This window comes from Psittacula echo (assembly GCF_963264785.1).
Source record: "Psittacula echo genome assembly, chromosome: Z".
Taxonomy (NCBI): domain Eukaryota; kingdom Metazoa; phylum Chordata; class Aves; order Psittaciformes; family Psittacidae; genus Psittacula; species Psittacula echo.
In genome coordinates this window covers 86,151,316-86,163,601 of record NC_137742.1, presented here as the reverse complement: position 1 = coordinate 86,163,601, position 12,286 = coordinate 86,151,316, and the positions used below count along the sequence as shown (strand labels likewise).

The 12,286-nt window shown below is 38.2% G+C and overlaps 1 protein-coding gene across 3 annotated transcripts in view; it reads right to left on the bottom strand.

Annotated features, from left to right (window-relative positions):
- CBFB (core-binding factor subunit beta) overlaps positions 1-12,286 on the bottom strand; it is a gene marked incomplete at its 5' end in the record, with an annotated part of 41,510 nt that overhangs the window by 16,059 nt on the left and 13,165 nt on the right. For 2 of the 3 annotated variants that reach the window (XM_080638763.1, XM_080638764.1), the window contains one exon: positions 2,764-2,880. The exons of the other annotated variant lie outside the window; for it this stretch is intronic. In XM_080638763.1, coding sequence (XP_080494889.1) covers positions 2,764-2,880 — 117 coding nt within the window. The remainder of the gene's footprint in view (positions 1-2,763; positions 2,881-12,286) is intronic. 3 annotated transcript variants of the gene reach the window in all.

The window sequence follows — 12,286 nt, the reverse complement described above, 5'->3', positions numbered from 1 at the left end:
AATGGGGAAGATACTCAAGCACATATGCAGAGCTTTGTGTGCGTTAGCCCACTGAAGTCTGAACAAGAAGCTGAATCTGGGCCTCTTGTAACAAAAAATAAGATAGCTTAGTAGTCAGACATGAACAGGCTGTGAATGAAATGGAAAGAACACTAGCTTAAAAGTTAAATTTTAATTACTTCACTGTCATGCATGTGTTTTCTCTTTCTGAAACATTTTTGACCTGAAGGGTAGTATAATTTCCAAAGTGTAGTAGCAAAAAATAAATTTATTTGTTCACAGTATTAGTAAGTAGTAAAAGACAGAAAAATGCAATAGTTTTTGAGTTTCCATTTAAGAAAGCTTTTTCATATTAATATTAGTATTTAAATATTTAATAAATATTTAAGAATTCTCTTATTTAAGAGTTTCTATTTGCATAAGAGAAAGCCTTCTAGAAAACAGGAGAACGGGGTGCATATGGGGGTGTGTCTGAATGCCAACAGGACCTCTTGTTACAAAAGACAAGCGGGCACCCACAGGCACTACACTGCACAGTACGAGGCACTTAAACCCATTCTGACATCAGTGTTATTTCAGTATCAAAGTCAGCAGTTAGGTCAACTGCCGCTGGCAATATTAAAACAGTTATAAAAAAAGGAAGCAAAATGACAGATACAGGAAAAAGGAAACTGAAGAATGTAAAAGATTGCCCAAACGTTTACAATACTGACAAATACAAGGGTGCACCTACTTTTGTGTCTCTAGTGCCTGATGACACTGGGAATTCTCAGGTACTACTACTGTAGCAAATAAGAGAACCAGTGACCTCCCTGCAATCACTGAGAAGCACAGACTGAAGACAAATTACAACTGCAACTGAGTCCAAGTGTATCTCTGTAGAACCACACCATGTAATACCTTCAGCTTAGCAACCTGTACTCAAAAATCAAGCAAGCCCTGACATCTGAAAGTGTGCAAACATCCCCCTCCCCCCACAAAAAAAAGAAAAAAACACCCAAAAAAACGAACCACCCCAAACACAACAAAACAAAAAGGCTAAATAACATGCTCTGTGCACAAACACTCTCTGAAGGCAACAGATAGGAATTCTTACGTGTAGTTAAAAAAGCATATACAGGAACTAAAATAATCCAAGAGCATGCAAAGACATTTATCAAGAAATTAAAAAAAGAAAACTGAACCCACAAGTCACCTGACCACCCTTTTTGGAAGGGTTCCCACTTTTTTCAGGAACTATCCAGTTCTGGAGAATGACACTATCTGCTTCTGAGCGCACATCCAAATCAGTCTCAAATCACATAACTTCTGGACTGAGACAAGTGTTAAGTATCAGACTTCACAGCTGGAGTTCAAAAACCTCGACATTTATTCTGTACAGTCCTCAGGAGTCTACATCTAACCTCACTGTGGAAGATGTTATAGTCTAAAGGTCTTTTAATCAACGGCATCTACAGCAGTTAACTCTCCAAGGAGCACACTGGAACTTGGCTAGCTCAAAATGCCAGCACCCAGCTTTGGAAGAAGTGAATGCCACAGCAAACAGCAGCATTCCAGTAAAAGCTTGGTTCTGTGGCTTGTCTCATGGATGAACAAAAGGAGGCACTGAATATTCTCAGAATAGCATAGCATACACTTTCTTTCTAGGCATCTTGAAGAAAGCTTGCGGGGCTGTGACTATTTCACAGACACTATTTGGACACAAAGTACTTCTACTTAACCCAGAACATAGTCACAATGACATGATCTCATTAATGTGCAAGTTGGCTTCTTAAGTTAGGGAGAGGCAAGGTACCCCAAAGCTTGCAGCTATGCATACCTTCATGTAAAAAACCCAAACAAAAAAAAAAAAAAAAAAAAAAAAAAAAAAAAAAAAAAAAAACCAAAAAAAAAAACCACCTTGTATACAGACTCACTTTGAACTTTGAATTCATATAGTTCTAACATTTCTAAATTATCAAACTACAGAAATGAACTGCTGAGTTCACCACAAAACAGAGATTAAAATCATTACTACACCCAATTTACTATCCACTGTGTGGAAGCCCCCACAAACCTGGTGTAGCTGGTTTTAGTATCAGTTTGGTAGGTTTGCTACAAAACTACATCTCAAAAGCAAGGATGTATCTCAAGTCTGACTAAATTAAGGAACCCGACAGCTGAGTAAGTGAACCTTATATATGTGATATGCACTTAAAGTTATTTCCTCTGTGTTTACTTTGCTCTTGTGCACGTCCACAGATTCAGCCACTAGACAGTCACTTTGGTGGTAGGAAGTAAGTAGACAGGAAGTATGTTCTCAAAAACTGTCATACCTTAACAGAGCAGAGACCACCACTATTAGAGAAGAGATGATAAAATCCTATTCATCCTCCCCTATATGTAATAAAACAAAAAGCTACTTCAAAACCCCAAACACCCTAAACTGCTAAAACAGACTAGTCAGTTGAATCATTACATATTACAGACATAGCTTTTCAAATACTTCAATATGTACTACTCTAGCATAGGAACAGTGCTAAATCACCCACAAAGCTGTGAACTATGGATGATTTCTGCCCCTAATATTTTGATCTAATTTAAAACACTAGTTTAACTACAACCACTTATTTCTGAACTTCTATACTGTGAGTTTTCTTTGGAATTAGTACCCAAAGTGCAAGCAGGAAACAAGCACATTAGAATGTGTAATCACTACCTGACTGTTTCCTTCCAGAACAGAAGAATGTCTAAGGCACAGTAGCTATGGGCAGACTTTCTTACCTGTGCTCTCTCTTCATCAAATTCCAGGCAGCCCATACCATCCAGTCTCTGAAGATCTATCCAGCCTTTCCAGATTACACAAACACCATTAAGAATCATAGGTGCCTTCAAGTACACCTGAAATAAAAGCAAAACAGATGCTATAAATTTAAAAGCATTTGCACACATGCCTGCACAGTGACAATACTGATGCAGGAAGCTTCTATACATATTCTCAGACAAACTTTCAAACCAGCTGGTAACATGACACTCCACTTAACAGTTTCTCCTGCCTCCTTTCCAAGGACTCGTTTCAATCAAGTGAGTGCTATAACTTTTGCCCACCGTACTGGATGGAATAAATTTAAAATGTGTTCTCATTTTAAACTGGCATGCACCAGGATTTGGTTAGAATTATGTTACTGCTTCCAGTTAAAGTAACTGTTTTGCTTGTCAGCTTAGCTCCATGTCACAAAGAAAGTGGCATGCTGCCAGTCAGGGAGGATTCTTTACAGCACATTTAAATGGTTAAACCAACACATGCTTTCCTACTCCCAAGCAGCACTGGACTTTATTCCAATATGTGAGCTCTTTCAACAAAGAACAAGCACCAGTTTCAGTCCTCCTCAAATTTACCAGCTAGTCAGAGTTTTGTAAAATACACTATACATACACACACCATGCTAAAATTAGGCTTCCTGTGTCTACCCTAGCATTTGTGAAAGGCTTTTCAAGAGAAGTACCACCACATGATCAAACCCCATCTGCAGCATCAACATGCACACAGTGCCTTCAGCTGCAACAAGGAATAATGCATGAACTTAAGGCCCTACATCTTAGATAATGGCAGATGATACAGTGATTTAAAGCAGAAGTATTTCTCCTTCCAAAGACCAGAGATTAATCTCCACACAGGAAATTTAAAAAGAAGCAAATACAACACTAAATGAGTTTGACTCCTTACATTTAATGACATCAGTCTTAAGAAAAAAAAAAAAAAAAAAAAAAGTCCACCACAGCAAAATGCCCTAAATTGTAAACAAAAATCAACCCTCAGGAGTCATTTCAGCCTACTTGGCAAGTCAAAACCCCTCATGGAACAGAAGTCTGTCTATGCTGAACTGACAGAGGGGCAAACCACGCATGCAGGCCTGCACCCTCTTCACATTTAAAGACTGCCTAAGCATTCAAAACCCCATTGAGGCTTTTCAATCTTGAGGAGTGACCCAGCTAGGTAGGAGAATTTTCAAACAGCGCCTCCTGTAATAGTTCTAAACCCATTCTCTGGCAAATCCTCAAAGAATAATCGATGTTTAGCTCCACAGTGTAATTCAAAGCGCCCCAACTGTGCCAACTTGCTCCATTCCATGCTTATCAGCTAAGGTCACTCAAGCAGAAAAAGCAAAGTCTTAGAGTCACAAGAGGTACAGAAGGAACATAAGCCTTCCTAACACTAAGGCTGTCCTGATAAAACTAAGTACTGAACAACATGAAAGGCAACCCGTAAGTGGAAGAAAGGGAACAACTAACAAAAAACCAACTGACAAGCATATATTATTTGCCAAAGAAAATACACATTTAATCTCCGAGCTTGATTTTTACAACTTATTACACTTCAGTATGAAGTGACGTACTCTAGAGGTTTTAATTAATAAAAACATGCAGTAGCTTAATGATCAAGTAAGATTAAGTCAAGCATATCTTCTTCCTATCAGCTCTCCTACTGCAGGGTCTCCACTGAGAAGAGCAGAGTCATTTTCTGTCCTTTATTCACAGACTAGCTATGCAAGTCATCACACCTATGTCTTCCGCGATGACAGTACACTATGCAGAGTGCAGATCAACCAGCCAAGAGCCTTTGCAAGCAGAGGTGTCAGAATTAGCATGAGTAAGTCATGGACTACCAGGAAACCACCTCCCACAGCCCTCATTTCAAGATTAATCATTTCAAACACATGAAATACAACATTACTCCCTTTCAGCACTATCTTCACTCATTCATCTCACAAGAAATAAACGAAGTATGCACAGTCAATTTAATAGATGCATTGAAGTAGTTCAGAAGAGGCTATCAGAATTAGTAAGTCATTCTCTTCTAGGACGAATGCAGAATAATTCTACAGAAAAAAGCAGCATGACTCAACTATAGGTCTGTAAAGGTAAAACAACCTGTATTCTAATGCTAGTTACTTTTTGAGGAAGAAAACAAGCATTTTGCTGATCTTTAACGGTTTAGCTTTCACCTAGCCTCTCCTACCCTGTAGCTGTTCAAGCTATCCAGAAGCAGAGTAATTTTTGCTTGTTTCCTCCACAAGGAATACTATGCTAACACTAACTGCTTTGTTTCAGTGGCTGTTCAGTTACCTTTATCACTGTCACTACTAGTGCACTGTATGGAAACTTCGTATCTCAGTGCAAGAGCACATAGCTTAGATGGAGCTCTTGAGGGCTCAGTATTCCCAATCCAAAGCTTTAAGCATCACCTGCAAGCCATCACCAAAATTCTGTGAACGTCTTCAGAAGTCAAGGAAGAAAAGGGAAACAAGAGGTGATGCGGTTACTGATGCCTACTATCTGTCCCAAGCATGCTGCCCAACAGCTGAGCTGCTGACAGAGCAGATGGGGAACCTCTGGCATTCAGCCTGACCTTTACAGATAAAGTACTCTGCCCTTACTCCTGAATCAGAGCCCTGAAAGTCTCACACCATTTGGTAGGTCTTCAAAACTCAGCTAATACATAGTTTTCACCTCTGAAAGGCTGAATTCATCAGCATGGTTCTTGAGTTTTGAAAAATACTGTATCATCATCCAAACTTAGTATAACTCACATTGAAACCAGACGTGCATATGCAGGAACTTTCCTCTCATTAAAACACACAATAAAGCACACTGGTGCGTTTTCCTTGATTTTAGAGAAAGGAATTTAGACTCCTTTTCCCCAGTCTCCTCTTTCTGGAGAATGGAAACCACCTAAGGCTGTTGCCAAAACAATTTAACCACAAATTGCCTTCTTTTCAGATAAAAGCCCTGCTAGTTCCCTTTCAATTTCCGAACTTAACAGAATTATTAATAAATTACTGCTCTTGTCTAGGAGCTCATGATCTGTTATGGCACCTCAAAATCCAGCAAAGTTGTCTTCTAAAAACTTGTATAAGTTGCCTTAAGACAGTCACAGTAAAAAAAAAAAAGGAAAAAGGCACATTATTTCTACAACACCACCACCTTAATATTAATGAGCTATACAGTTTAATTAGAAGTAGATAAAGGGGGTATGATTCTATGTCTTCATTAAAATAACTCTTTCAAAGTTTTGTTGCTAACCCCATTTTAGCTGTATTTATATAATTTTATAAATCTTACCCACACCTCTCGGTGCTTTTCGTAATATCCAGAAGTCAGTCTTGGAAAACTCCAGCCCTTAAGTGAAAAGCACTAGAAAGCAGCAGGGAGGAGTAAGGGTTGGAAGTGAGGCGATTACCAATTTCATAGTCAGTGAATGAATTTAATGCTACAGAAACACCATTATAGGAGCATACATGAGGACAATATATTTTGTACAGCTGCTTCCTGTCAGAGTACACCTTATAAACCAAACCAGGTGAAGCTTTACTGACCGTAATAGCAGACAGCTGTGTAACTAAGTTAAGCATTGTTATACATAACAATGTATATTACACAGAGTAAGTTCTCCTTAATTTTGCACCTTCATTCTCCACACACTGGCACAGCCAAAGCTAATTAGTTTGTCAGATTTTGAGACATAAGTAAAATGTCATGTATTGATATCTGCAATTTTCACTAGCTTATACCAGCTGAGTTTTTGTTCAGGTGGCTGTTTTGCAGAAGTTTCATTTCACTTCAAACTGCATCTTCCATTTCAAACTCTTATTACAAACCAAAGTAGCATTAGACTTTTTTTAAATGAGAAAAGTAGACATGCTACTTCACTGGAATAGGCTTTTAGTGTTAGAACAAGTATTCTGCTTGCTGACTGAACAACCAGCAAGAGTAAACACTCTTATCTCCTGGCAGATTATCTGGATGGAGGACTAACAGCACCATCAATGTGAGAAGGTGCTGCATGAATATGCTAGGGTCTAAGTTGTTGAGCTGTGTTCATGCTTTCTCTGCCTGCCAGCTGGCATGGTCTCAAAGACACTCCTTCAACATCTAGTGTCTCACCTTGGTTTTTATACTCTTTCAACTAGTCTGCTATTTCTTTTCCTCTGCATTTAAATAAGCAACTCACCTGCAACTCCAACTACCTGGGAGTTAGCTTTGCTGTTAAAAATAGGAAGGGACATGGCTTCTGTAACACCATTTGTTCATATTTTAAAAACCAAGCTTGATTTGAATATAGAAGCAGAGAACAATTCTCCATGATAAAAATCAACCAAACAAAAAACACTAAACACAAAAAAACTGTTCTACTTGAGCACAAGATGCAAAACCTCAGTTTCACATCCTATTTTAGTCCTCTAGTAAATCCTTATCTCACAACACCAGGGTATTTAACTGATATGCTACAGATACACTATCTGCACATTCCATCCACACATCCTGCAGTTACAGAAAATGTTCCTTCTCCCTAAAGCAACCAAGCCATTTCCTCCCTCAGAGATTGCACGCAGTCCTAACCACCCACTGACTAATGAATCAGCATGCTCATAACAGCCACTGCCACAGATGAAACCAACTTCACCCCCCCCCCCAGGAAACGCCAGTCCCTAGTGAAGAAGCAGTGCAGTCCCCTCCCTCCTGTTTTCATTTTCCCAGCACACAGGAGCAAAACGCGTTCTTTCAGAGGAGGCTCAGCTCTGACTCAACCTGCTTCACCACACACACATCTGCCCATTCACAACTGCTCACACAAGCTGCCTCTCTCTTGCTTGAGCCGAGTACACACGGCCTAGTTTTGATCCCACCTTCCCCTGAATCACACCCCACTTTTAAATAGCTCAACAGCAGCCTCCCCAGTGACTTCATAGATAAAACACTCACCACTAAGAAAGGAACAGCTGTAAACATTTACTTCAAGCAAGAATTATGTTAAATTGGTTAAGGCTAACCTCATCATTTCAACTTCTCTTGGCATGGTCTGTATCCATTGTCAAATAAAAGGAGACTACCTAATTCAAAATACCCAGAGAAGAAACTATACATTGATCCTTCTCCTTTAATAGAAATTTTAAAGGAGAATATATACATTTTCATAAACAAAATGCAGTGATCTTGCCATACTGATTTGGCGTAACTTCTGAGATGTAAAGCTAAGTCAGTCACCCCCATTCCCCAAACACCAAAACTCACTTTCATATCATATTCAGAGAAGGGTCACTAGCCTGGGTTTCAGAAAGGGGCCAGAACATCAGAGGCAGCAACCTACTAAAACAAAACAAAAAATCCACGACCTCCACCTCCCAAGCCCCAAAAAGCTTTTCTAAAACTTTGCAACAGAACTTATGCACTAAAATCCTCAATTATTTGAAGAAAAAAATACAATAATACCTTCCTAGTGTAACAACTAAAGCTATAGCAAAAGCGGACAACTCCACACCAGACTTCAAATATTCATCACACATATTTGAAAAGAAACTAACAAACAACAACCAACTCAGCAAAGACAGCTGAGTTTACAGCATTTATCAGGCTTTGTAAGTTCAATTCTGAAACAAAACTTCAGTAATACAGTTTTAACTGGGAACAGAACAGTAAATAGAAACAGTTGCAAAGAATCCCACTTAGACAGTCACTATGAGTGAAACAGCCCTTTTGGTTTTTTTAGTCTTAGAACAATATACACATCACTGCAAATCATAGGAGCCCAAAACTCCAACAGATTTAGACCAAGCCTTCTGTTTCATGCCTCAAAGCATACTACTGTTCTCCCTTGAAACACAGAACATTTTGTAAGTTACTGAAAACTACATCTTGACACAGCCTCCACTATGTGAAAATGAGGTTTTACTAAAATTTGGACTTTATACTATGCTGTAAAAACACAAAGGAAGTGACATTTCCTGACCAAGAGCTTTTCCTGAACTTGGATGACCCAGCTATGGCTTTCAAGATGAGTAAGTTTCTCAAGGGTGGCACCTATGTCACAAGTGTTATCACTCCACTGATGACAGCCCCTTGCTGGTTGGAGGTGACACTGCCAGGATGGTGCTGTACGCCAGGCTGGGCACAGCAGATCCTACAGAGCCCACAGCTCCTCTGCTTGTGACCTAGTCCCTCCCTGGAAGCTCTTCCTTCCTTTTTGTCATCGCACAAAAACATTTCACTTGCAACTTTAGACTACATAATTTGGAGAGGCTGGTAACATCAGGAACAATACGGCTTGCTGTAGTGCAAATATTTTTTGGAAAAAGCCCTTTTCAATTTGTCAGTTTTCTTCTTTCCTCTGTGCTACTTACACATGCCATAACACCAAAAAAATCAACCAGAAAGAGATCAAAAAACAACTACCCAGGCATTAGTTTTCACAAAACACAAGAATTTCTGGAAGAAAATTTAAGAGTCAAAATTAAATAGGGTTACACTATTTCATTAGCTATGACAAAGGTTGACTCAAGCAAACCCAGAAATATTAACAAAACAGTATTGCTTGCTAAGAGTCTCAATCCAGGGTATTACACTAAGAGAAAAAAGAAGTAAAGTTCCAGACACAGTCTTTTATACCACAGTGTTTTCAGGTTAGAAAAAGCAGTAGAAATACAAATTCACTGACTCCAAGGAAAAAAGTATCTTGAAGAATTTGCTGAAATACAAAAAAAAAAAAAAAAAGAAAAAAACCACAACAAACCCTTGGATTGCTAACAGCCTGTACTAGAATCTTAATAGCAACAAGTAAAGACAGCTGAGCACAGGACTAGAATTTAACCATTATTTGCAGAGGTTTGCTGTATATAAGCAGTTAAAATTATTAAAGACTTTAAACCCCTGCATTTTTCCTCCCTTTATTATTCTTCTGCTACTTTTGCTGCTGGTCTAGCTGCACGTATAATTTAATTTCTCAGAAAGACCTTTGATTTAGTGGGACTCTTATCAAAATATTGTACCTGTCAGGCTCAGGAGTCAGAGAAATACAGTTTGCCTTTTTTTAAAAAAAAATCTCCTTTTTATACTCGTAGGGGTATTTCCTTCCCCCTTATGGAAACCTATCAACTTAAACATACCTAGATATAGGTGGTAATGTCAAAGGTGATTCAAGACACAGCTTGAAATATTAGCTTAAGGCATTTCACAGCAAAGAAAGAAATCTCAACTTCTGCAGTAAGTTCTATTCAAGAACACCACCACCATAAAAAAATCGATTTTAGCACTCTAATTACAGCAGAAGGTGGTTTGATAACAAGTGATAGCATTCCCTTTGTGTATTCCCAGATGAAAGAATGCCCTCCAATTCACAACTAGAAAACAATCTCAGGAAATACTTCCTACAATTTTCAACTTCACAGCAAAACCTGATGGTCTGGTAATATGTACTGTGGCCTATTTTTAAATATGTTTATACAAGTCATCTATTTTTACTACAAATATCACTAAAGTTTTAGAAAATGCTACTTAAAAGTTAGATGCAACAGATCCATTTTCACAATTCTAAGTAATAAAAATATCCCTGTATGGACTCACATGAAAAATACCTTTGTAAGTAGTACCAGAACTGTGACAAACCCTCCCCCCCCCAACGTGCATTCTGTAGTACTGAAATACTACAGTGACAGCTAGTTTCTAAAACATCAAATAAAGAACAGCAGAAGAATCTTCTTTCTTTAGTGAAGAGACAGAATTTAAGTCACTTTGAGAAAACCTGATATTCTTATGGTTTTCTGGTGGTTGTTGTTAGGTTTTTCTTGTGTAATCATGAAAAATAATTACACAAGAATCATGACTCCTTTTCACAAGCAAGATTTATGTTTCATTAAATTATGCAGGTTACTATTTCAGTTAACTAAAAAACAAGTCTATAACCAACAGCAGATACAAAGTACTAAGGATGTTAGAGTAAATGCAATTCAATTCTGTGAAGACTACAGCATTTTATTCCTGGATTAAGATCACTGGTCAGTACTTATGCTTAGAAGCTAGCAAAGAAAAATTCTAAAACGCTACTGCACAGAAATTTTATTCATCATTTAGTAACAAGTAAATCCACAGTTCATAGTTCCAAAATATTGGAATTGCAATTGCAGAAAACATTCAGTACACTTGATCAAAACCACCAAAATAATCCCAATACAAAGCAGCTTCTTGTTACTGCAGTGTTACTACAAAAGGTAGTTGCCTCCCAACATGAAACATGTCTCAAGCTGTAACTCACTCCACCTGCCTTCAAAAAGACAAAACCATGCAGCTGTAACTGAGACACAACAAAAATGCAATGAACACAATATAAGGATAATCTGAAAGGCAAAAACATGCTGGGGTTTTCCCCTATGAAGCTTTACAGGGTCTTTTATCAGTACATCTTTACCACTAGATTCTGCATCATAAGAGATGGCTGGATTTTAAATTTACTCTCCTGAAATGGCACACATCAAAAGAGACCTAATTTTTCTTTCAACATGTAAAAAGAGCAATGTTTTTGCAGCTAAACACTGCCAGGACACTTCTGTTGGTTTCCTGTTGCAAGTATACATGCACGTAACCAACAAATGCTTACGCTCACCAAACCAGCTAACTAACAGAGACAATACACACAAATTTCTCCCACATTGACAGAGTATATTTTCCAGATGGAAATTTCAAAATTGGTTGGGAAATTAGGTCTTTTCAAGCTTTCAGGAAATAGCACAGCAAAAAGGAGTTGTAACTACAAACTCCAGCAGACGGTTAGAAAGAGAAGTTTATCTGAAACATATCATTTACAGATCATGCTACCTGTGTGCAAATAAAAGATTAAACCCGAAAGTTTGAGAGGCACAATTCAAATATACTAAACTAGAAAATACCATAGTTTGACAACATGGGCAAGCAACTCAAAAACCATTCAGGAACTGACCAGAGCAGAAGGGCAAGAAAAGTTGCCTCTTCTGTCCCTGGGTTTTCATTAGGCTCTTGAGCACCATGACAGCCTCACTCTTTCTCCTTAAGCAGGATTCAAGTCTTGAAAATTGGCATGAACACTTATTCAACAAGCAGTGCCACATCAAGTATTTAAATAATGCAAGTTAATAATTATTTTGTCTTTTGTATACCATAAAAACTACAAAGCTTTCATCACCCACTAAAACTTCATAGTGTCTGTTACAAGTACTGTGTAGAAAACTATCAGCTTCTGCACAGACACATCATTAGCAATGGCTGGGAATTTCCTTTATCAGAGCAATTAGCACTTTCAGATATATGTTTAATACGAATTTCTCCAAACAGCAAAATCCTGACCAAAAAAAAAAACCAAAACAATGAAACACCACAACACAAAAATCAACAGTTAGAAAGACACTGAATAATATAAATACAGCTTTGGTTAGCCAAAATGCAAGAAAAGTTCTCCCAGCACAAGACCAGAAAAGGACAGAACCAACACTGTATGATCTGA